Below are 25,262 nucleotides of genomic sequence, written 5' to 3' on the forward strand. Positions count from 1 at the left end.
CTTCCCATTCTTACTTCTTTTAGGAATTGTTAATGATTGTGCTTTGAGAATATTATTTTGCAATATTTCCCACCTTCTTGGACATTTCTGTTGTTAAAACATCCAGCCATTAGATTCTTCCTACCCTATTTCTGAGTTCATTAAAAAACTGCCTTTCTGAAATCCAACCTTGAGGTCTGAGTCTTCTCAGGTCTTCCTAATCCAAAATTCAAGGATAGCACAATCACTGCCATGCAGGTGGCCATAATAATGTGGCTCCGCAGAGTAGACTGTAATACACCCCCCCCCCCCCACACACACACACACACAAGTGTGTCCTCCACAGATCCACCCACAACAGTATGTCCTCCACAGATCCCCCCCCCCCCACAACAATGTGTCCTCCACAGATCCATCAATAACAGCGTGTCCTTCACACATCCCCAAAAATATTCTATCCTCCACAGATCCCCCCCATAACATTTTGTGCTCCACAGATCCTCCCCAATAATTGTGTCCTCTACAGAACCCTCCCATAATAGTGTGTCCTCCACAGTTCTAACCATAACAGTGTATCCTTCACAAATTCTCCCATAACAGTGTGTTCTCTACAGATCCCCATATCATTGTGTCCTCCATGGATCCCCCTAGAAAAATGTTTCCTCTACAGATCCCCCATAACAGTGTGTCCTCCATAGATCCCCCATAACGGTGTGTCCTCCACAGATCCCCCATAACAGTGTGTCCTCCACAGATCCCCCATAACAGTATGTCTTCCACAGATCCCCCCATAACAGTTTGTCCTCCACAGATCCCCCTATAACAGTGTGTCCTCCAAAGATCCCCTCCTATAACAGTGTGTCCTCTACAGATCCCCCATACCAGTGTGTCCTCCACAGATCCCCCATACCAGTGTGTCCTCCACAGTTCCCCCATAACAGTGTGTCCTCCACAGATCCCCCCATAATAGTCTGTCTTCCACAGATCCCCTCAAATTAGTGTATCCTCCACACATCCCCCATAACGGTGTTTACTCAACAGATCCCCCATAACAGTGTATGCTCAACGGATCCCCCCTATAACAGTGTATCCTCCACAGATCCCCCCATAATAGTGTGTCCTCCACAGATCCCCTCATAATAGTGTGTCCTCCGCAGATCGCCTCATAATAGTGTGTCCTCAAAAGATCCCCCCATAACAGTGTGTCCTCCACAGATCCCTCCATAACAGTGTGTCCTCCACAGATCCCTCCATAACAGTGCGTCCTCCAGAGATCTGCCCAAAACAATGCGTCTTCCACATATCCCCCCTATAACAGTGTGTCCTCCACAGATCCCCCCATACCAGTGTGTCCTCCACAGATCCCCCATAATAGTGTGTACTCCACAGATCCCTGCCATAAGTGTGTACTCCACAGATCACCCCATAACAGTGCGTCCTTCACAGATCTCCCCATAACAGTGTGTCCTGCACAGATCCCTCCATAACAGTGTGTCCTGCACAGATTCCTCCATAACAGTGTGTCCTCCACAGATCCCTCCATAACAGTGTGTCCTGCACAGATCCCTCCATAACAGTGTGTCCTGCACAGATCTCTCCATAACAGTGTGTCCTCCACAGATCCCACCATAATAGTGTTTCCTCCACAGATCCCACCATAATAGTGTGTCCTCCACAGAACCCTACATAACAGTTCATCCTCCACAGAGCCTCCCAAAAGGGTTTCCTCCACAGATCCCCCCATAACAGTGTGTCCTCCACAGATCCCCTCTATAACAGTGTGTCCTCCACAGATCCCCCCATAACAGTGTGTCCTCCACAAATCCTACCATAATAGTGTGTCCTCCACAGATCCCCTCATAACAGTGTTTACTTAACTGATCCTCCATAACAGTGCATCCTTCACCCCCCCCCCTCCCATAACAGTGTATCCACCATGGATCCCCCCATAACAGTGTGTCCTCCACAGATCCCCTCATAACAGTGTTTACTTAACTGATCCTCCATAACAGTGCATCCTTCACACCCCCCCCCCCCCCCTCCCATAACAGTGTATCCACCATGGATTCCCCATAACAGTGTGTCCTCTACAGATCTCACCATAATAGTGTGTCCTCCACAGATCCCTCCATAACAGTGTGTCCTGCACAGATCTCTCCATAACAGTGTGTCCTCCACAGATCCCACCATAATAGTGTGTCCTCCACAGATCCCTCCATAACAGTGTGTCCTCCACAGATCCCTCCATAACAGTGTGTCCTGCACAGATCCCTCCATAACAGTGTGTCCTGCACAGATCTCTCCATAACAGTGGGTCCTCCACAGATCCCACCATAATAGTGTTTCCTCCACAGATCCCACCATAATAGTGTGTCCTCCACAGAACCCTACATAACAGTTCATCCTCCACAGAGCCTCCCAAAAGGGTTTCCTCCACAGATCCCCCCATAACAGTGTGTTCTCCACAGATCCCCTCTATAACAGTGTGTCCTCCACAGATTACCCCATAACAGTGTGTCCTCCACAAATCCTACCATAATAGTGTGTCCTCCACAGATCCCCTCATAACAGTGTTTACTTAACTGATCCTCCATAACAGTGCATCCTTCACGCCCCCCCCCCCCTCCCATAACAGTGTATCCACCATGGATCCCCCCATAACAGTGTGTCCTCTACAGATCTCACCATAATAGTGTGTCCTCTACAGATCCCACCATAATTGTGTGTCCTTCACAGATCCCCCCATAACAGTGTGTACTTCACAGATCCCCCCATAACAGTGTGTCCTCCACAAATCCCCCCAGAACAATATGTCCTCCACAGATTCCCCATAACAGTGTGTTCTTCACGGATCCCCCATAACAGTTTTTTCTCCACAGATCCCCCTATAACAGTGTGTCCTCTACAGATCCCCATAACAGTGTGTCCTTCACAGCTCCCCCCCATAACAGTGTGTCCTCCACAGCTTCCCTCCTAATAGTGTGTCCTCCACCGCTCCCCTCCTAATAGTGTATCCTCCGACTGGGGCCGATGTAGAGGACACTATAAGGGCTCCTGTCGACGGGTGATCTTGCGTTGCATTGCTATGGAAAGCACAGGCCCCTGTCCACAAGTGCAGAATAATGGCGATTCTCCGCTCGCTGGACTTCAAGCGCGGCATGCTGAGATTTGCCACGATTCTCCACGATGATCCTATCTGTCAGATAGGCTCACCGCAGAGAACTGACAGTTCTCCCCTCTGCACCTCGGCGGTGGAATATCGCTAGCAATATTCCGCCTCGCCTGTGGACAGGGGGCCTTACTAATATTTACATCCCAGTGACCCCTGTATTAATAGTGACATTCCAGAGCAGTCCCCAGTAGTAACAGTGACATCTCACAGCGGCCCCAGTAGTAACAGTGACATCTCACAGCGGCCCCAGTAGTAATAGTGACATCTCATAGCGGCCCCAGTGGTAATAGTAAGATCCTACAGAGGCCCCCAGTATAATACTGAGATCCCACAGTGGCCCCCAGTAGTAATAGTGACACCCTACAGCGGCCCCAGTAGTAATAGTGACACCCCACAGTGGCTCCAGTTGTAATATTGACATCCCACAGTGGCCCCCAGTAGTAATAGTGACACCCCACAGTGGCCCCAGTAGTAATAGTGACATCCCACAGCGGCCCCAAGTAGTAATAGTGAATTCCTACAGCGGCCCTAGTGGTAAAAGTAACATCGCGTAGCAGCCCCCAGTATAATACTGAGATAACAGTATTCACCATTAACGGGGTGAGTGGCCAACAGCGGCGCTGCATACCGGCAAGAAGCCCCCAACCTCCAGGTCCCGGTCCACGGACCGGTAGTTGGGGACCTTTGTTCTAATGATCCTCCATAATAGTGTGTCCTCCACAGATCCCCTCATAATAGTGTATCCTCCACACATCCCCCATAACAGTGTGTTTTCAATAGATCCCCCATAACAGTGTATAATCCACGGATGCCCCAATAACGGTGTGTCCTCTACGGATTCCCTCATAACAGTGTGTCCTCTAGCGATCCCCCATAATAGTGCGTCCCTTACAAATCCCCCCATAATAGCGTGTCCTCCACAGATCCCCTCATAATACTGTATCCTCCATAGATCCCCCCTATAACAGTGTGTCCTCCACAGATCCCCCCTATAACAGTGTGTCCTCCACAGATCCCCCTAAACAGTGTGTCCTCCACAGATCCCCCCTATAACGGTGTGTCCTCCACAGATCCCTCCATAACAGTGTGTCCTCTAGCGATCCCCCATAATAGTGCATCCTCCACAGATCCCCCCATAATAGCGTGTCCTCCACAGATCCCCTCATAATAGTGTGTACTCCACAGATCCCCTCATAATATTGTGTCCTCCACAGATCCCCCCTATAACAGTGTGTCCTCCACAGATCCCCCTATAACAGTGTGTACTCCACGGATCCCCCTCATAACTGTGTGTGCTCCACGAATCCCATCGATAACATTGTGTCCTCTACAGATCCCTCATAATAGTGTGTCCTCCACAGATTCCCCCCCCCCCCCCTATAATAGTGTGTCCTCCACAGATCCCCCCCCCTATAATAGTGTGTCCTCCACAGATCCCCTCGATAAGTGTGTCCTTCACAGAACCTTCCACAACAGTGTGTCCTCTACAGATCCCCCCATGACAGTGTGTCCTCCACAGATCCCCCCATAAAATTGTGTCCTCCACAGATCCCCTCATAACAGTGTGTGCTCCACAGATCCCCTCATAACAGTGTGTCCTCCACAGATCCCCTCATAACAGTGTGTCCTCCACAGATCCCCTCATAACAGTGTGTCCTCCACAAATCCCCCCATAACATTGTGTCCTCTACGAATCCCTCATAATAGTGTGTCCTCCACAGATCCCCCTCAATAAGTGTGTCCTCCACAGAACCTTCCATAACAATGTGTCCTCCACAGATCCCTCCATAATAGTGTGTCCTCCATAGATCCCACCATAATAGCGTGTCCTCCACAGATCCCCCATAACAGTGTGTCCTCCACTGATCCCCCATAACAGTGTGTCCTTCACAGATTCCCCCATAATAGTGTGTCTTTCACAGATTTCCCCCCCCCCCCCAATACCAGTGTCTTCCACAAATCCTCCCATTAGTGTGTTCTCAACTGATCCCTCCATAATAGTGATCCTGCCCCATAACAGTGTGCTCTCCATGGATCCCCTCCATAATACTGTCACCTCCACGGATCCCCCTAGAACAGTGTGCCCTCTACAGATCCCCCATAACAGTGTGCCCTCCACAGATCCCCGCATTACAGTGTGTCCTCCCCAGATCCCTCATAAGTCTATCCTCCATAGGCCCCCCCATAACAGTGTGTCCTGAACAGGTCCCCCTATAACAGTGTGTTCTGCACAGACCCCCTATAACAGTGTGCCCTCCACGGATCCCCCCATAACAATGTGTCCTTCACAGATCCCCCATAACAGTGTGTCCTCCACAGATTCCCCCACCCCCCATAGCAGTGTGTCCTCCGTGGATCCCCCCTATAACGGTGTGTCCTCCACAGATCCCTCCATAACAGTGTGTCCTCTAGCGATCCCCCATAATAGTGCATCCTCCACAGATCCCCCCATAATAGCGTGTCCTCCACAGATCCCCTCATAATAGTGTGTACTCCACAGATCCCCTCATAATATTGTGTCCTCCACAGATCCCCCCTATAACAGTGTGTCCTCCACAGATCCCCCTATAACAGTGTGTCCTCCACAGATCCCCTCATAATAGTGTGTACTCCACAGATCCCCTCATTATATTGTGTCCTCCACAGATCCCCCCTATAACATTGTGTCCTCTACAGATCCCTCATAATAGTGTGTCCTCCACAGATTCCCCCCCCCCCCCTATTATAGTGTGTCCTCCACAGATCCCCCCCCTATAATAGTGTGTCCTCCACAGATCCCCTCGACAAGTGTGTCCTTCACAGAACCTTCCACAACAGTGTGTCCTCTACAGATCCCCCCATAACAGTGTGTCCTCCACAGATCCCCCCATAAAATTGTGTCCTCCACAGATCCCCTCATAACAGTGTGTCCTCCACAGATCCCCTCATAACAGTGTGTCCTCCACAAATCCCCCCATAACATTGTGTCCTCTACGAATCCCTCATAATAGTGTGTCCTCCACAGATCCCCCTCAATAAGTGTGTCCTCCACAGAACCTTCCATAACAATGTGTCCTCCACAGATCCCTCCATAATAGCGTGTCCTCCACAGATCCCCCATAACAGTGTGTCCTGCACAGATCCCTCCATAACAGTGTGTCCTCCACTGATCCCCCATAACAGTGTGTCCTTCACAGATTCCCCCATAATAGTGTGTCTTTCACAGATCCCCCCAATACCAATGTCTTCCACAAATCCTTCCATTAGTGTGTTCTCAACTGATCCCTCCATAATAGTGATCCTGCCCCATAACAGTGTGCTCTCCATGGATCCCCTCCATAATACTGTCACCTCCACGGATCCCCCTAGAACAGTGTGCCCTCTACAGATCCCCCATAACAGTGTGCCCTCCACAGATCCCCGCATTACAGTGTGTCCTCCCCAGATCCCTCATAAGTCTATCCTCCATAGGCCCCCCCATAACAGTGTGTCCTGAACAGGTCCCCCTATAACAGTGTGTTCTGCACAGACCCCCTATAACAGTGTGCCCTCCACAGATCCCCCCATAACAATGTGTCATTCACAGACCCCCTATAACAGTGTGCCCTCCACAGATCCCCCCATAACAATGTGTCATTCACAGATCCCCCATAACAGTGTGTCCGCCACAGATTCCCCCACCCCCCATAGCAGTGTGTCCTCCGTGGATCCCCTCATAACGGTGTGCCCTCTACAGATCCCCCAAAACAGTGTGTCCTTCACAGATCCCCCAAAACAGTGTGTCCTTCACAGATCCCCCATAAGTGTGTCCTTCACAGATCCCCCATACCACCATAACAGTGTGTCCTTCGGGGATCCCCCCATAACAGTGTGTCCGCCACAGATCCCCCCCTTCCATAATAGTGTGTCCTCTGTGGATCCCTCCCATAACAGTCTTTCCTCCGTGGATCCCCCCATAAGTGTCCTCCACAGATTCTCCCCCCCCCCCCCACACACACACCATAACCGTGTGTCCTCTACAGATCCCCCATAACTGTGTGTCCTCCAGAGATCTCCCCCATATCAGTGTATCCTTCTGAGATTCCCCATAACAGTCTGTCCTCCATAGGACCCCCCATATCAGTGTGTCCTCCACAGATCCCCCCATAACTGTGTGTCCTCCACAGATCCCCCATAACAGTGTGTCCTCCAGAGATCCCCTATAGTAATGTTCCCCACTGCGGCTGTTGTAGATTGCCAGCTCCTATGGTTAGGTCTCCCGAGACAAAGCCGAGCCCCCCGCCCCCAGTTCGTACATAAGGCGGTGCTCTCCGCCCCGCCACACACTGCTTGGAGAGTCATGGAGCGGAGCGGCTGCTGCCTTCTGCTCCTCCTGCACTGGGGCTGGGCTGCGGCGGCCGACGTGCACACCGTCTACTGGAACAGCACCAACCGCAGGTAAGTTCTCTGCAGGGACTTGGGGTGGACTACCCTGCTAAGGGGTAATGCTCTGCAGGGACTTGGGGTGGACTGCCCTGTCCTGCTAAGGGGTAATGCTCTGCAGGGACTTGGGGTGGACTGCCCTGTCCTGCTAAGGGGGAATGTTCTGCAGGGACTTGAAGTCTGGAGGCATGGAATGCTCTGCAAGGGCTTGGGGTGGACTGCCCTGATAAGGTGGGAATGCTCTGCAGGGACTTGAAGTCTGGATGCATGGAATGCTCTGCAAGGGCTTGGGGTGGAAAGCCCTGTTGCAGGGGAATGCTGTGCAAGGACTTGAGGAGTCTGGATGTATGCAATGCACTGCAGGGACTTTGGGGTGGGGAGCTGGGGGGGAGGGTTGCGCTCCAGAAACATTTTGTGTTAAGTTGTTTATCAGTGCAGTGTCCTGTGGAATTGAAGGCCATACATGTTTGATGCAATGTTCTGCAGTAGTGATAGTCTGCAGAGTTTGGTGCAGTGATCTGCACTAATCATGTTCTGAAGGTCCAGGATCTCTGCACCCTCCGGTGACACATATGCTGCTCAATAACAACCCTGATCTGCTGGGAGTTGCGCCTCTCTGTACATGACCGCTATGTGTGATGTCCTCGCCGCCATATAGCTCTTCACTGTGTGCGCGGTGCGTGGGATCTGCTGGATCCCGTGTGTCCACGGCTCTGTGCGGTGTGTACTCGGCTCTGTGCAGCGGTGTCCATTCCATGTTTTGTGTGGTGCATGGGATCGCTTGTGTGTCCACCCGGCTCTGTGTGGTGGATCCCGTGTATGTACACCTAACTTTGTGCGGTGGGGTCCATTCCATGTTTGTGTGGTGCGTGGTATCCTGTGTGTGTCTCCCTGGCTCTGTGTGGTGGGGTCTGTCCCGTGTGTGTGCCCCCAGCTCTGTGCAGCGGGGTCCGGCCTGTGTGCCTGTGTGCGTGTGTGGGGTGCGGCGGGGTCCGGCCCGTGTGGTGTGCGGAATCCGTTGGGTGTGTGTGTGTATCCCGCTCTGTGTGGCGGGATCCGTTTGTTTATGTAGTGCGGCGGGGTCTGTCTAGTGTGTCCGTGTCCCCGTGCTCTGTGCGGCGGGGTCCGTCCCGTGTCCCCCGTGCTCTGTGCGGCGGGGTCCGTCCCGTGTCCCCCGTGCTCTGTGCGGCGGGGTCCGTCCCGTGTCCCCCGTGCTCTGTGCGGCGGGGTCCGTCCCGTGTCCCCCGTGCTCTGTGCGGCGGGGTCCGTCCCGTGTCCCCCGTGCTCTGTGCGGCGGGGTCCGTCCCGTGTCCCCCGTGCTCTGTGCGGCGGGGTCCGTCCCGTGTCCCCCGTGCCCTGTGCGGCGGGGTCCGGTTCATCGGGTCTCTAGGTTGACATTATGTTCTTCGTGTTACCATGTATCTGTGTATAACTATACACTGTGTTTCATGTGTGTAGCTGCAGGTCAGTGTCCGGGGGAGGGGTACTTCTAGGTGGGGGTCAGTACAGGGGCCAGATGTGGGGGAGGGGCAGTTTCCAGGATGGTGGGGTCTATGCGGTCTCCATGGCCTCCAGTAACCTCGCAGTATTTGTGTTGGGGACAGTGACATCACTCAGGAGTAACTACGGATGCCGGCCTCCATTCTTGGTGAGCTCAGTTGGCGCTGGAGCGGCCGGTGCTTGGGGGGCCACTTTCATGTTGGTGAAGGTGCGCTGCGCATCACTTTTGGCGATTTGCCGCCTATGTTCACTGGCGCATGCTTGTCCTGCCGGATAGTCTGATGGCCTCACAGATCTTGTTCCCGAAGGAGGGACGCCTTTCCGCAGTGCTGTAGCTGACCGTCTTGCTGGCAGCGGCTCCTCATCTGGCCGGTTTAGGACTTCCGTGACGTTCGGTGATGGCGGGACGGTGCACGCCGACTCGTGGGTTAGTTGTGTACAAATCCGCGTGTCTTCGCTCTTCCTGAGGCGGCATCTGTGAACCGCGTGATCTCCAGCAATACCGGTTCGAAATTCTGCTGGAGCGGCAGCACCCCGTCCGCCACCATTCCCAAGCAGCTGTGCCGCGGTCTGGTTTCCGCTTGGCGCACTTGGCGGCTGACATGCTGCTGAGGACTTATTAATGTCTTATGTTAACCAGGAGTTGAATTTTGTAGGAATGGCGCGAACATCCCTCACCTTCCAGACTGTGCGTGTGGACATCTTTGGCGATGATGGTACGGTAGTACAGATGGCGATGGTAGTACAGGGGGCGATGGTGGTAGTGCGGGCGGCCGTAGTGGTGCTGGTGGCAATGATGGTACGGGGGATGTGGTGGCGGCGATGATGGTACGGGGGATGTGGTGGTGGCGATGATGGTACGGGGGATGTGGTGGTGATGGTAGTACGGGGGTGGGGTGGGGGGGGCGTGATGGCGTTGGTACAGGGGGCCGTGATGGTGGTAGTAGTACGGGCGGCCGTAGTGGTGCTGGTGGCGATGATGGTACGGGGGATGTGGTGGTGATGGTAGTACAGGGGGGCGTGATGGCGTTGGTACAGGGGGCCGTGATGGCGGTAGTACGAGGGGCCATGTCCTTGTTTTTTCCTGTAAGGCCGGCCGCTCAGGAAGCTCCCCCTGTGGGCTTTCCTTTCTCACAGCCTGCAGCCCCCTCCTCTCTCCGGCCATTCCCGGGCGCTGTGCCAGGCAGGAAGGGGGGGCTGGCTCTGTCCGTCAGCTCTGTGGCCCGATCCTCGCAGTCACGAGTATGTGAGGCACTAATGAGCGAGTAGAACTGGTCCAGTCAGCTGCTTATCTCCAGGCCCTGCAGGCAGACCTCGCCTGCCCCGTACATTCCCAGCGACTCCCAGGAGCTTGCACTCTACAGCTGCAGCGCAGCTTGTGTAATACAGCGCACACGGGGTGCAGCCGTGCGAGGGATCGGGCTCGGATTACCGGGTGAAAAGTGGAGTTTCCAGTTTTATAAAGTCGGAGTAAAATCTCTGCGCCGCTGATCGCACGTAACACGTATGGTAGTGCTGCATTATATCAGGGGCCACACGGGCTGGTCACGTGATATGTGGGGTCCGGCCACCATTACAGGCCCCTGATATAATATGGCAGGCTTCAGGGGTCCGTGACTATTGGGGTGCGGGATGGGCACTGCTAGATGTCTGGCCAGAGTTAACAGAAGGTGGCACAGCGCCCGGCACTTTTACCTCGTCGCTTGCACTTTTTAACAAGGCTTCGTTAGGACGAACAAAGCCTCCTGTTGCCAGGCGTCCCTCCCCGCTGGCGGCACACAATGCCCTTTGCTGTAAACACGACTCATCCGCCACAATGTGCTTCTCAGCAAAAGCAAACAAGAGATTTGTGGCCCGGGAGCGCAGCCTAAAATCACACGTCCCCGACCGGTCCGCCCAGCTATCGGGGCCAGTAAATGATTAACTTGGGGTTACGTGCCGAGCACAACACCCTACGCCACGCAACACCCACCCCCTTCACGTGGCGCAGCGCCAACTGTACTCTGCACACTAAAGAACCGCTTGTCTTCAGGACACTCGCACTCCTCCATTGTCCGCAGAGACAACCCCACCTTATTTCACCTCCCGTCACCCCGGCCCCAAGAAGTAGTCCTACCATCCAGGGAACCTTTCACCCCTTATGCTGCCATCGACCCCTTCATTAATAATTGGGCCTGTAAAAAAGCAGAGCCATGTCCTGACTAACAGAACCTTTAATTAACAGTAACCCCTGAGTTGGAGGAGCTCCGCGGAGGGGTGTGTTGGGCTGAAGGAGCTATGCTGAGGGTGCCTGCAGACGGTGGGGAGGGGTGTGTTGGGCTGGAGGAGCTCCGCGGAGGAGTCGGGTGTGTTGGGCTGGAGGAGCTCCGCGGAGGGGTCGGGTGTGTTGGGCTGGAGGAGCTCCGCGGAGGGGTCGGGTGTGTTGGGCTGGAGGAGCTCCGCGGAGGGGTCGGGTGTGTTGGGCTGGAGGAGCTCCGCGGAGGGGTCGGGTGTGTTGGGCTGGAGGAGCTCCGCGGAGGGGTCGGGTGTGTTGGGCTGGAGGAGCTCCGCGGAGGGGTCGGGTGTGTTGGGCTGGAGGAGCTCCGCGGAGGGGTCGGGTGTGTTGGGCTGGAGGAGCTCCGCGGAGGGGTCGGGTGGGTTGGGCTGGAGGAGCTCCGCGGAGGGGTCGGGTGGGTTGGGCTGGAGGAGCTCTGCGGAGGGGTCGGGTGGGTTGGGCCGGGCCGGAGGAGCTCCGCGGAGGGGTCGGGTGGGTTGGGCCGGGCCGGAGGAGCTCCGCGGAGGGGTCGGGTGGGTTGGGCCGGGCCGGAGGAGCTCCGCGGAGGGGGACGGGTGGGTTGGGCCGGAGGAGCTCCGCGGAGGGGGACGGGTGTGTTGGGCCGGAGGAGCTCCGCGGAGGGGGACGGGTGTGTTGGGCCGGAGGAGCTCTGCGGAGGGGTCGGGTGGGTTGGGCCGGGCCGGAGGAGCTCCGCGGAGGGGTCGGGTGGGTTGGGCCGGGCCGGAGGAGCTCCGCGGAGGGGGACGGGTGGGTTGGGCCGGGCCGGAGGAGCTCCGCGGAGGGGGACGGGTGTGTTGGGCCGGAGGAGCTCCGCGGAGGGGGACGGGTGTGTTGGGCCGGAGGAGCTCCGCGGAGGGGGACGGGTGTGTTGGGCCGGAGGAGCTCCGCGGAGGGGGACGGGTGTGTTGGGCCGGAGGAGCTCCGCGGAGGGGGACGGGTGTGTTGGGCCGGAGGAGCTCCGCGGAGGGGAGGGTGCCTGCAGACAGTACGGAGGGGTGTGTTGGGCTGGCGGAGCTTGGCAGTTGGGCACTTTAGTCATTTACAAACTGGAAAAGATACAACGCAACTTTCCATGATGGTGCCGGAGCCCTTATGTGGCCCCAGGGCGCAAACTATGGGGGACCTGTAGTTTAGAGTTAAAAGGTAACTATAAGGGTCCATCCACCCATGACCTGGAGACAACCCTTAATCACAAGATTCGCCATTTCTATTTGTTAGGGTGCTTGTACGCCTGCCAGTATAGTTCGGAAGTCACATCTAGAGAGCAAAGCGCCCAAATGTTTCCAATTTCATGGCTGTGTAATGAGGGGATTTACGAGGTCCCACGTGATGACGGAGCAGCGTGGTGCGGAGCCGGGTGTCTGTGGGAGGGGGCCTCAGGTTAATGAGGCTGGGATGTTTAGCACCTGGAGCTGGGAGGGGGACCATTAGCAGGAGAATGAGCCGGGTGTGCTGGGACCTGGGGGTCTGGGAGCGTCCTCCAGCCCACTGTGTACACAGCACATCTGCACAACAATGCACTGTTTATACTTCATTATACCCTCACAATGGCTGCTGTAATTGGGGCAGAAGAGCTTACAATCTAATAGGGTGCTTTTAGATGGAGCGCTTTGCTTGTTTGCTTGAGCAAACGATGAGTTTGTTCCTGCAGCCTGTTTATACGTACCGTCATTAATTCGCTGACCCAGTGGGTGCGAACAAGCCAACCGTGATTTCCAGACTTGCATGAAATGAACAATAAGTGAAGGAATTCTCGCTCTTTGTCCGACCGCTGGCCGCGCTTACACTGAGCGATTATTGTGCTAACCCCAGCAATCCAGTGTTTGTTTGTTTTCCCACAGTGTAAAGGCACACTTTGTTTTTCTGCAGTGTAAAGGCACGCTTCGTTTCCCCCAAATAGTTACACTTTACACAGCGCCCCCTGTTCTTGGGGTTGTGTAACCCCCCCCCCCCCCCAAGGTTTTCCCTGACTCTGGAGCGGCAGCGCCCTCTTGCTGGGTGGCCGCCCACAAGCTGTACAGCCAGGCTGATGCAAGGGGTTCAGCTGTGGAGACTGCTCTGTTTTTGGGAAGAAGGAGGTGGAGAACTTCACCCTTATCTCCCCGGAGAGCTGTATGAGTGGAGATTGGCTCTGACATCCTGCGCACAACATGGAGCTGCTGCCAAGATATTCCCACCTGACACCGCCGTCCTGATAAACATTGTTAACCCGCCGTGTGCCTGCAGCAGACCTCCTCCCTGCCGTGTGGGTAATGGCGCTGCACCTGGCTGCCACGGCTGACTCACCATTACGCACAAGCTGGTTTTCGTCGCCCAGGGTCACGTTGCACGCCCCAGGGCTACGCTTCATGCTAAAGGAAGCCATGTTTGTCAACAGAGCGCTCACTCCAAAATTCCAGGTGACGACTTAACGCAGGCGTCTGGAAATCGGAAACCTGCCCCCCAGCTGACAGGTTTATCACAACGCCCATGACTTGTATCAGTACACATTAATACTATGCTGCTGAGCGTTAACTCCTTAGTGACCGCCAATTTGCCTTCTTACAGAGAACACTAATGGGCTTTAAAGGGGTTGTCCCGCGCCGAAACAGGTTTTTTTTTTTTTCAATAGCCCCCCATTCGGCGCGAGACAAACCCGATGCAGGGGTTAAAAAAAAAAAAAACGGACAGTGCTTACCTGCATCCCCGCGCTCCGGTGACTTCTTACTTACCTTGTGAAGATGGCCGCCGGGATCTTCTCCCTCGGTGGACCGCAGGTCTTCTGTGCGGTCATTGCCGATTCCAGCCTCCTGATTGGCTGGAATCGGCACGTGACGGGGCGGAGCTATGAGGAGCCGCTCTCCAGCACGAGCGGCCCCATTCAAAAAAGAAAACCGGACTGCGCAAGCGCGTCTAATCGGGCGATTAGACACTGAAAATTAGACGGCACCATGGCGACGGGGACGCTAGCAATGGAACAGGTAAGTGAATAACTTCTGTATGGCTCATAATTAATGCACAATGTACATTACAAAGTGCATTAATATGGCCATACAGAAGTGTATAGACCCACTTGCTTTCGCGGGACAACCCCTTTAAGGCACAAAAAAGGCCAGTCACTAAGGGGTTAATTTACCATGTAGCAGACTAGATAATGACCCCCCCCCCCCCCCCCCACCTCAATAACGTCAATGTGTTTCTCTTTGCAGATTCTGGGATGACTACACCATACAAGTGCAACTCAACGACTACCTGGACATAGTGTGCCCGCATTATGAAGACGACCGGGTCGCGGGCACGGCGGTGGAGAAATACACTTTGTTCCTGGTAGACCATGAGGAATATGTGACCTGCAAACCAGTCTCCAAGAACCAAGTCTGCTGGGAGTGCAGCAACCCCTTCAATCTCAATGGCCCTGAGAAGTTCCGGGAAAAGTTTCAGAAGTTTACAGCCTTCAGTCGGGGCAAGGAGTTCAAGGAGGGGCACAGCTACTACTACATCTGTAAGGAGCTGTCAAAGTCTTGTTTACAGCAATGTCTCATCCACTTTCTGAAAAACAGCTCAAGGTCCACCGGGCTCAGAATGGCGTGGTTAGGACACTCTGGATGTGGGGAACTCCTGCAGTTCCATGGACGCATCTCCTGCCTAATCTACGACTGTTGGCGAGCGATAGACTGAATTAGCGCAACTTAACGTACAGCCAGGAGCTGCGCCACGCGGGGGGGCCTCAGTCAGGCTTGTAAATAGCAAGTGGCGGTAGAGGAGAGGAGGGAGAAAATGTGGCCAACCGAGGGACCACTCCTATATCCTAAGGGGTGACAGTCAGGGAAGGAATGCTCAAGTACATCCCAATGAGGGCAATATAGGCGGGAGATAGACTACTTGGATGTAATGGGGTGGGGTTATATGGTCAAGGCATAGACTGCTCGAATGTACCCAGTAAAGGTGATCTGGTTAGGAAATGATTGCTCGGATATATCGTAAAAGAGGTGACAGTCAGGGACTGGTATACTTGCATCTAGTTGGAAGAGGGGACTCGCTCGGGTACTGGGATGCTGTGAGGAGGTGACGCGCTCAGGCGACTGGGATGCTGTGAGGAGGTGTCTCGCTCATGGGATTGGGATACTGAGAGGAGGTGACGCGCTCAGGGACTGGACTTGGCGGAGGTGACGCGCTCAGGGACTGGACTTGGCGGAGGAGGTGACGCGCTCAGGGGACTGGACTTGGCGGAGGAGGTGACGCGCTCAGGGGACTGGACTTGGCGGAGGAGGTGGCGCGCTCAGGGGACTGGACTTGGCGGAGGAGGTGGCGCGCTCAGGGGACTGGACTTGGCGGAGGAGGTGGCGCGCTCAGGGGACTGGACTTGGCGGAGGAGGTGGCGCGCTCAGGGGACTGGACTTGGCGGAGGAGGTGGCGCGCTCAGGGGACTGGACTTGGCGGAGGAGGTGGCGCGCTCAGGGGACTGGACTTGGCGGAGGAGGTGGCGCGCTCAGGGGACTGGACTTGGCGGAGGAGGTGGCGCGCTCAGGGGACTGGACTTGGCGGAGGAGGTGGCGCGCTCAGGGGACTGGACTTGGCGGAGGAGGTGGCGCGCTCAGGGGACTGGACTTGGCGGAGGAGGTGGCGCGCTCAGGGGACTGGACTTGGCGGAGGAGGTGGCGCGCTCAGGGGACTGGACTTGGCGGAGGAGGTGGCGCGCTCAGGGGACTGGACTTGGCGGAGGAGGTGGCGCGCTCAGGGGACTGGACTTGGCGGAGGAGGTGACGCGCTCAGGGGACTGGACTTGGCGGAGGAGGTGACGCGCTCAGGGGACTGGACTTGGCGGAGGAGGTGACGCGCTCAGGGGACTGGACTTGGCGGAGGAGGTGACGCGCTCAGGGGACTGGACTTGGCGGAGGAGGTGACGGGCTCTGGCGACTGGGATACTGAGGTGACGGGCTCTGGCGACTGGGATACTGAGGTGACGGGCTCTGGCGACTGGGATACTGAGGTGACGGGCTCTGGCGACTGGGATACTGAGGTGACGGGCTCTGGCGACTGGGATACTGAGGTGACGGGCTCTGGCGACTGGGATACTGAGGTGACGGGCTCTGGCGACTGGGATACTGAGGTGACGGGCTCTGGCGACTGGGATACTGAGGTGACGGGCTCTGGCGACTGGGATACTGAGGTGACGGGCTCTGGCGACTGGGATACTGAGGTGACGGGCTCTGGCGACTGGGATACTGAGGTGACGCGCTCTGGCGACTGGGATACTGAGGTGACGCGCTCTGGCGACTGGGATACTGAGGTGATGCGCTCTGGCGACTGGGATACTGAGGTGATGCGCTCTGGCGACTGGGATACTGAGGTGACGCGCTCTGGCGACTGGGATACTGAGGTGACGCGCTCTGGCGACTGGGATACTGTGATCTATTTGGAGGAGGTGACACGCTCTGTGGACGGATACTGAGGTGACGCGCTCGGGGGGGTACTGGGATACTTGGATCTATTTGGAGGAGGTGGCATGCTTGGACTAGGATACTGTGAGGAGGTGACGCGCTTGGAGACTGATACTGTGAGGAGGTGACGCGCTTGGAGACTGGGATACTGTGAGGAGGTGACGCGCTTGGGGACTGGGATACTGTGAGGAGGTGACGCGCTTGGAGACTGGGATACTGTGAGGAGGTGACACGCTTGGACTGGGATACTGTGAGGTGATGCAATCATGGAACTGGGATACTGTGAGGAGGTGACGCGCTCAGGGGACTGGGATACTGTGAGGAGGTGACGCGCTCAGGGGACAGATACTGTGAGGAGGTGACGCGCTCAGGGGACAGATACTGTGAGGAGGTGACGCGCTCAGGGGACAGATACTGTGAGGAGGTGACGCGCTTGGGGGCGGATACTGTGAGAAGGTGACGTGTGCTCAGGGGACTGGGGTACTGTGAGGAGGTGATGCAATCATGGGACTGGGATACTGTGAGGAGGTGAGGCGCTTGGACTGGGATACTGTGAGGAGGTGACGTGCAATCATGGGACTGGGATACTGTGGAGGTGACGTGCTCTTGGGGACTGGGATACTGTGAGGAGGTGACGTGCTCTTGGGGACTGGGATACTGTGAGGAGGTGACATGCTCTTGGGGACTGGGATACTGAGTAGGTGATGTGCTCAGGGGACTTGGATACTGTGAGGAGGTGATGCTATCATAGAACTGGGATACTGTGAGGAGGTGACGCGCTTGGAGACTGGGATACTGTGAGGAGGTGACGCGCTTGGAGACTGGGATACTGTGAGGAGGTGACACGCTTGGACTGGGATACTGTGAGGTGATGCAATCATGGAACTGGGATACTGTGAGGAGGTGACGCGCTTGGGGACTGGGATACTGTGAGGAGGTGACGCGCTTGGGGACTGGGATACTGTGAGGAGGTGACGTGCAATAATAGGACTGGGATACTGTGAGGAGGTGACGTGCTCTTGGAGACTGGGATACTGTGAAGAGGTGACGTGCAATCATAGGACTGGGATACTGTGAGGAGGTGACGTGTTCAGGGGACTGGGATACTGTGAGGAGGTGACGTGTTCAGGGGACTGGGATACTGTGAGGAGGTGACGTGTTCAGGGGACTGGGATACTGTGAGGAGGTGACGTGTTCAGGGGACTGGGATACTGTGAGGAGGTGACGTGCTCAGGGGACTGGGATACTGTGAGGAGGTGATGCAATCATGTGACTGGGATACTGTAAGGAGGTGACGTGCAATCATGGGATACTGAGGAGGTGACACGCTTGGAGACTAGGATACTGTGAGGCGGACGCGCTTGGGGACTGGGATACTGTGAGGAGGTGACGCACTTGGGGACTGGGATACTGTGAGGTGATGCAATCATGGAACTGGGATACTGTGAGGAGGTGACGTGCTTGGGGATTGGGATACTGGGAGGAGGTGACGCGCTTGGGGACTGGGATACTGTGAGGAGGTGACGCGCTTGGAGACTGGGATACTGTGAGGAGGTGACACGCTTGGACTGGGATACTGTGAGGTGATGCAATCATGGAACTGGGATACTGTGAGGAGGTGACGCGCTCAGGGGACTGGGATACTGTGAGGAGGTGACGCGCTCAGGGGACAGATACTGTGAGGAGGTGACGCGCTCAGGGGACAGATACTGTGAGGAGGTGACGCGCTCAGGGGACAGATACTGTGAGGAGGTGACACGCTTGGGGACTGGGATACTGTGAGGAGGTGACACGCTTGGGGACTGGGATACTGTGAGGAGGTGACACGCTTGGGGACTGGGATACTGTGAGGAGGTGACACGCTTGGGGACTGGGATACTGTGAGGAGGTGATGTGCAATCATAGGACTGGGATACTTGGATCTATTTGGAGGAGGTGATGTGCTCTTGGAGACTGGGATACTGTGAAGAGGTGATGTGCAATCATAGGACTGGGATACTGTGAGGAAGTGACGTGCTCTTGGAGACTGGGATACTGTGAGGAGGTGACGTGCTCTTGGAGACTGGGATACTGTGAGGAGGTGACGTGTTCAGGGGACTGGGATACTGTGAGGAGGTGACGTGCTCTTGGAGACTGGGATACTGTGAGGAGGTGACGTGTTCAGGGGACTGGGATACTGTGAGGAGGTGACGTGCTCTTGGAGACTGGGATACTGTGAGGAGGTGACGTGCTCAGGGGACTGGGATACTGTGAGGAGGTGATGCAATCATGTGACTGGGATACTGTAAGGAGGTGACGTGCAATCATGGGATACTGAGGAGGTGACACGCTTGGAGACTAGGATACTGTGAGGCGGACGCGCTTGGGGACTAGGATACTGTGAGGTGATGCAATCATGGAACTGGGATACTGTGAGGAGGTGACGTGCTTGGGGACTGGGATACTGTGAGGAGGTGACGCAATCATGGGACTGGGATACTTGGATCTATTTGGAGGAGGTGATGTGCTCTTGGGACTGGAATACTGTTGGGAGGTGACGCGGTTAGGGACTGGGATACTTGGATCTGTTTAGAGGAGGTGATGCACTTGAACTGATTCTGGGAGTGTCAGGGACTGGGTCCGGGCAGGGGGCAGTCCCTAATCCTACCTGCAACCCCCTGTCCCACCTACTTGCCCACCTGGGCTAACCCTTTAGGGCGACAACTGGGCGACGGTCCCTATGCTCTCTAGGGATGCGGGGCAGAAGTCAGACTAACAGACAATACAAGGTAATACAAACACAATACAAGAGCAGGTCAGGCAATCCGGGTTGGCAACAGGAGAGAGCGTGGTCCAAGGGGTCAGGAGAAGTTGAGGTCGAGTGCAAAGCAAGCCGTTCAGAGAAGAGTATCAGTAACAGGGAATGCGGGTGCAGCTGGAGACCAACCATACACTGGGGGGAAGGAACGTTTAAATGCTGTCAGAACTCCTGCCCCAGCTGCTGATTGGGGTGGGGAGGCAGACAGCAACAGGGGCCTATCCCAGAATGCTGGGAGGACAACCGCCAGTGCCTGCAAACTACAGAAGCCCAAACATCCACCAGAGTCCAGAACAAAAGATCCAGACAGTGCAGCGAGTGCTGGGCAGAGACCCAGACAACAAGCAGCGAGTGCAGAGCAAGCGGGGCAGTAACCCGCCACGTCCCCAGAACCCGCCTAACTAGGCGCACGGTAGCAAGCGCCTAGTTAGCCGGTGCACCTGATCAAGACTCCCAGGGGAGGTCACTCAAAGCAGAGCTCACCTGCGCCGCAGCTCGGGAACTAGGAACGGTGGTATAGACACGGAAATCTTGAGAGCCACTGGACCTGACAGGGAGGAGGTGACTCGCGCGGGGACTGGAATACAGGGAGGAGGTGACTCGCGCGGGGACTGGAATACAGGGAGGAGGTGACTCGCGCGGGGACTGGAATACTTGAATCTAGTTGGAGGTGGTGACACGGTTAGGGACCAGGATACTGTGGGGAGGTGATGCCGTAATGGACTGGGATTACTTTGATCAAGTTGAAGGTGACGCACTCGGGGATACTGTGAGGAGGTGATGCGCTCGGGGACCTGGGATACTGTGAGGAGGTGACACGCTTTGGGCCTGGGATACTTGGATCTAGTTGGAGATGACTCGATCGGGGACTGGAATACAGGGAGGAGCTGACGTGGTTAGGGCCTGGCATACTTGGATCTAGTTGGAGACTGATTCGGTCAGACCGGGATACTGAAAAGGTGACGTAGTGCAGTCATGGACAGGGATTACTTGGATCTAGTTAAAGGAGGTGCCGCGCTGGGGGCACCGGGATACCGGCAGGAGGTGCCGCGCTGGGGGCACCGGGATACCGGCAGGAGGTGCCGCGCTGGGGGCACCGGGATACTGGCAGGAGGTGCCGCGCTGGGGGCACCGGGATACCGGCAGGAGGTGCCGCGCTGGGGGCACCGCGATACCGGCAGGAGGTGCCGCGCTGGGGGCACCGCGATACCGGCAGGAGGTGCCGCGCTGGGGGCACCGCGATACCGGCAGGAGGTGCCGCGCTGGGGGCACCGCGATACCGGCAGGAGGTGCCGCGCTGGGGGCACCGCGATACCGGCAGGAGGTGCCGCGCTGGGGGCACCGCGATACCGGCAGGAGGTGCCGCGCTGGGGGCACCGCGATACCGGCAGGAGGTGTCGCGGTCACTGGCTGGACTACTTGGTTCCGAGTATTCCATTCTCTTACTCAGTCACCCACTTCAACTAGATCCGTCTCCGAGGCTTGTTTTCCCGCACAAGACGACCACAAGAGCCGCTATATCTGGCAACGCACAGCTGTGTTTTGGGGATACGGCATATAATCCCCGTCTTTGTGAGATACTCTCAGTAAGGCGTCCATGCTGGCACTGCCTCAGCACATGCACAGGCAGGACCCAGCAGGTGGGAGGCAAGCCTGTCTCTACACGCGGTCTAGGTGTGTCCTGTCGGAGCCTGGCATCAGGATGCTGGAGGAGTCTCTGCCCTGATTTCTCCTCCTCGGCTCTAGAATCAATCAGCAATCTCCCACATGAGAAAACACTTCCCAAAAACCTCTTCAGGAAGGCGCAGGGGAGTGGGGGTTCTTGCGGGGGCATTGTCCTCCGTGCGGAGAATTGTTTGTGAGCGGGGGTCATCGTGCTGCGTACTGTCACAGGGGGGTCCCCGACTCCTGTATAATCTTCTGATCTCAGATTCTTTTATCCTTCCAGCCAAACCAGTCCATCATCATGGGGAGTCCTGCATGAAGCTGAAGGTCCAGGTCGTTGGCAAAACCAGTAAGTGTCCAGGAACTTGGATAAGTCACTGCCGTGGAATAAACAGTCCAGCCTGGCGATGGTTAAACATGACAACCATGTCAGCAAGACATCCGGTGGCCCGATAACCTGTTGGGGTGCAAAGGGCCTTTTACACGGGTAGATGGTTGGGAATGAACATCTGATCACCCAGTTGGGGCTTCGTGGGAAGAGCTGCCAGCAGTCTGCTTACTCTGTTGGGTAATTTCAGCACCAAAACATAGTTGCTTGCCGGCAGCACGCTGCTGTGTACGCGAGATGTGCTGCCGACAACCACGGAGCTGCATGTGCCCAAGTGATCGGGCAGACAATCGTCTGGGTACATTTAGTTCCAATGGCTCATGTCTGGAGCTGAACAAGCAGCAGTCGACTTGCAATGATGCCGATCCACACTCCTTCCTGGTGGAAACTCCAGTGTAAGATCTGGATGGTTGGTCTCTGTCCACCTTACTGCCACCATGGTGAGGCCAACTAGTAGAGGTTAACTCCTTCCTGCCCCAGGATGTGAGCGTGTCCTGGCTGGGAAGGGGTTCTGCATCCTATGGATAGATCAGGCGTCTCCTGTGACTGGTGCTGATCCCTGATGTCAACCGTGCAATCTATGTTGGTCACGGCATTTAAGTTATTCAGAGGAAGGGTGCTCCCTCTGTGAAGTTATCAGCCCTTTGCATTGGGATTGCAGATGGCAGACGGGTTTTCAAGACAACCAGATGCCACACAATGGCATCTGGGTCTGCTATACCATGTGATTACCCTGATGAGAAATAATGCAGAAGTACTGCAGTGCATTATCTGTGATTCTAGGAGCACAGGATCAAGTCCCCATAGGGACAAAAATGTAAAAAAAAATAGGAAAACTTTCTTGCACACTTTCAACGTTTGTAACGACCCGGATGCTAAACTGAACACTTGTGTTTTTTTTTTTATATGTAGAGTTTGCTGTGCAGGATTAAAAAAAACTAAAATAGCAGTAAAAACGACAGCTCCTCAACCTAAAAACAGCCCTTATGTAGCTCCGACCATATGATATGATATGAAATCAATCCTTCTGAATGGAGGTATTTTTGGGGCTCCCTCTCGTTACCGTTAATAACCATGCTGCAGTCGGCTGGCGCTTGCTTGCTGTGGGTGCGCCGCTTCCCGTTGCAGTCATGGGGAGCGCCTGCGATCCAAACACACGTCACAGAAGCGATGCAACCTTGAATCAAAAACGCATCGCTACGGAAAAGGCGCATTAGCGACGCAGTTTCTCGGCCCGTGGGAATGAGCTAGGGGGAAAAATGGCAGAAAAGATTATTTTTCTCCTCGCACCCAAAAAGGAGATAGGAATTCGGCAAAACTTGCCGTGGCCCAATGTAGGCCCGGTCACTAAGGGGTTAAAGAACGTGAGGGTTGTCTAACTTCTTTCTTGTCCTTCCAGCTCAGCAGCCGGCAACCAACGTCCACAATGCAGGGGCGCGACCTGTGGCAGGTAAGACTTCGCAGCCCCCCCACCCGGCCTGTACTTTTGAGGCACTGTAGTTTGTCGCTCCCCCCCCCCCCCCCCCCCCCCGTCCATGCTCCCTAACCCCCTCGGATATCAGGAGCAGATGCCGTAGCTGGTAATGTCTGGGGGTCTAGAGGCCGGCTCTGACACAATCTTATCTTCTTTCCAGATGACCCGACGCTGGCGCTTCCTGATGTCCTGCGGAGCGTCGCCCACAACGCCGCCAGTAAAGTGGCATCCGTTGCCCTGTTCGCACTCTTGCCGCCCCTCCTTCTTGCTCTTGCACTATGATGGAATGTTCCGGAGTGCCAGCTGTACATACAAGAATACTGGAAATGTAGCGAGCTTGATGACCCATGTGACCAAAGAACGTCTCGTAGACGCCCAATGTGTAGCCAAAGAAGCCGTGAATGTGCACCTGCTGCCGCGCCACGTGGGGGTCAGTATCTCAGCAGTATCTCGCCGGAAGGGATCTGCGTCCTGACCGCTGGAAATCTCTATGAGATGGTGGATAGCGTGGGCCGGCAGCCGCCCCCCAGAGACAGTATTGGCCCCGCGGAGGGCCCTCGCCCCCTAGTGTGTATATATGTAAATGATAGAGTATATTTATACTACAGTAGACGCTGACCCCCGGCTGGAGCGCCATCCTCGGGAACAGGCTGTATATTTGTACAGGAGACGGATGTGGAAATGCTTTTATAGGACCACAAATTTTTTTTATGTTCGCTAATAAAAATAAATCAGTTTTTGTGGATTTTCTGATGGTGAAATCCCTCATTGAGCGGAAACTGTGGAGTGAGGTGGGGCAAGCAATGGCGTATGGCTGGCAGGTCTTGGATCTTCAGGAGGGGTACGAATTCTTCATATCCCTCTACATAAACCATGGGCAGAGGAGGTCACCCTCTGGTGTACTGACGGGCATGAAAAAGGTGGGTGTAGTGCCACACCATGCATAATACTACAGGGCACCTGCCCGCTCTGTGACTACTCCAGGCACGTTATCAGTCACTGGACAAATGGCTCAGAACTCCCCCGGTCATCAAGGGGTTACCAAAGTCTGGCGATCCGCTCACCTGTAGTTGCCGCCTAGAAGGAGAATACGTATGTATGGGTGTGTGTATGTCTTGTCGGGTGGAGAAACTGTAGCCAGGTGCTGATTGGCTGCTGGAGGCTGTAAGTGTAGCCTATGGGCTGGCAGGATCTTACGACTCCGCTTCTGAGCGTTCCTTATATGCCGCCGCTCACTGGCCTCGTTAGGCAAGGCATCTGCAGCTGTGAGGGCTGTGCACTGGCTTTTCGTTGCGTTCCCGCACTGACTGTCCCTGGAGCAGCACTCCTAGTGTATCCTACCTGTCGGTCCACCTCCAGCTGCCCTGCAATGTCCCCTGGCGACCTCTGTTTGTTGTGCCGTTGCGGCTCACCCCTCCCGGCTCCTGTCACTCACCGTAGGCCTCCACTCTTCTTTGTGCCATACCGGTGATGCTCGGCCAGTGTGTGAGCATGGCTGCATGCAGGGATCGTCTGGGGCAGAAGGAAGGGCGCGCTGTCACCACCATAAATTTAAGACAGCGGCTGCTGCTCTAGCTCCCGCTGATGATGCTGCAAGGTCCACTCCATCCATGGCAGCAACACCACAATATTTTATTATAGTGACAGGTTGGGTTCCAGTTGCCGGCGGATCGCCAAACTTTCAGACTGGAATGGTCACTACATGCACAGAAATGCCCATGAGACGTTGATTCTCGTTATCTGGTGCTCGCCAGCATTTATTCAGCATCACCCATGGATCTTATATAAAGTCCATATCGTCCGCACCCCACCTGGGTCTGAGTCGAGGGTTGTCGTCCCCTGTCTGACTCGGGGCCTTTTGCTGGTCCCAACTGGGCCTCGGGCTAGCAGCCCTCCTAGCTCCACTGAGCTGACTCTTCCTCCTGATTCAGGCAGGAACTCTCTTATACATTTCAGTTGTAACTAATTCCTGCTACACCTAGTGTTAAACCTTCCTATCTCTTTTCCAGGTATCAGATTGCCCGTTTAGCACCCACTGCAGGCCATCCTGATATTGCCCTGCTACAGCACACTACCACTCCTAGGGGAGGAAGGTTACTGACAAAGAGTGAGTGTATGTGTGTAATATAGCAAAAAAATATATAATATAGCCACATTATCAGTAACTTACCTCCCCTAGGAATGTATGTAT

The 25,262-nt window shown here is 55.4% G+C and overlaps 1 protein-coding gene across 1 annotated transcript; it reads left to right on the forward strand.

Annotated features, from left to right (window-relative positions):
* Positions 1–7,438: 7,438 nt before the first annotated feature.
* Positions 7,439–23,816, forward strand: LOC136633298 (ephrin-A1-like). The gene is made up of 5 exons (XM_066608935.1): positions 7,439–7,567; positions 14,516–14,808; positions 21,493–21,558; positions 22,997–23,047; positions 23,232–23,816. Exons 1-5 carry the CDS (start codon positions 7,470–7,472, stop codon positions 23,351–23,353), a joined length of 630 nt encoding a protein of 209 aa, XP_066465032.1. The 5' UTR covers positions 7,439–7,469; the 3' UTR covers positions 23,354–23,816.
* Positions 23,817–25,262: the final 1,446 nt, after the last annotated feature.

Source organism: Eleutherodactylus coqui, chromosome 6 (assembly GCF_035609145.1).
Source record: "Eleutherodactylus coqui strain aEleCoq1 chromosome 6, aEleCoq1.hap1, whole genome shotgun sequence".
NCBI lineage: Eukaryota > Metazoa > Chordata > Amphibia > Anura > Eleutherodactylidae > Eleutherodactylus > Eleutherodactylus coqui.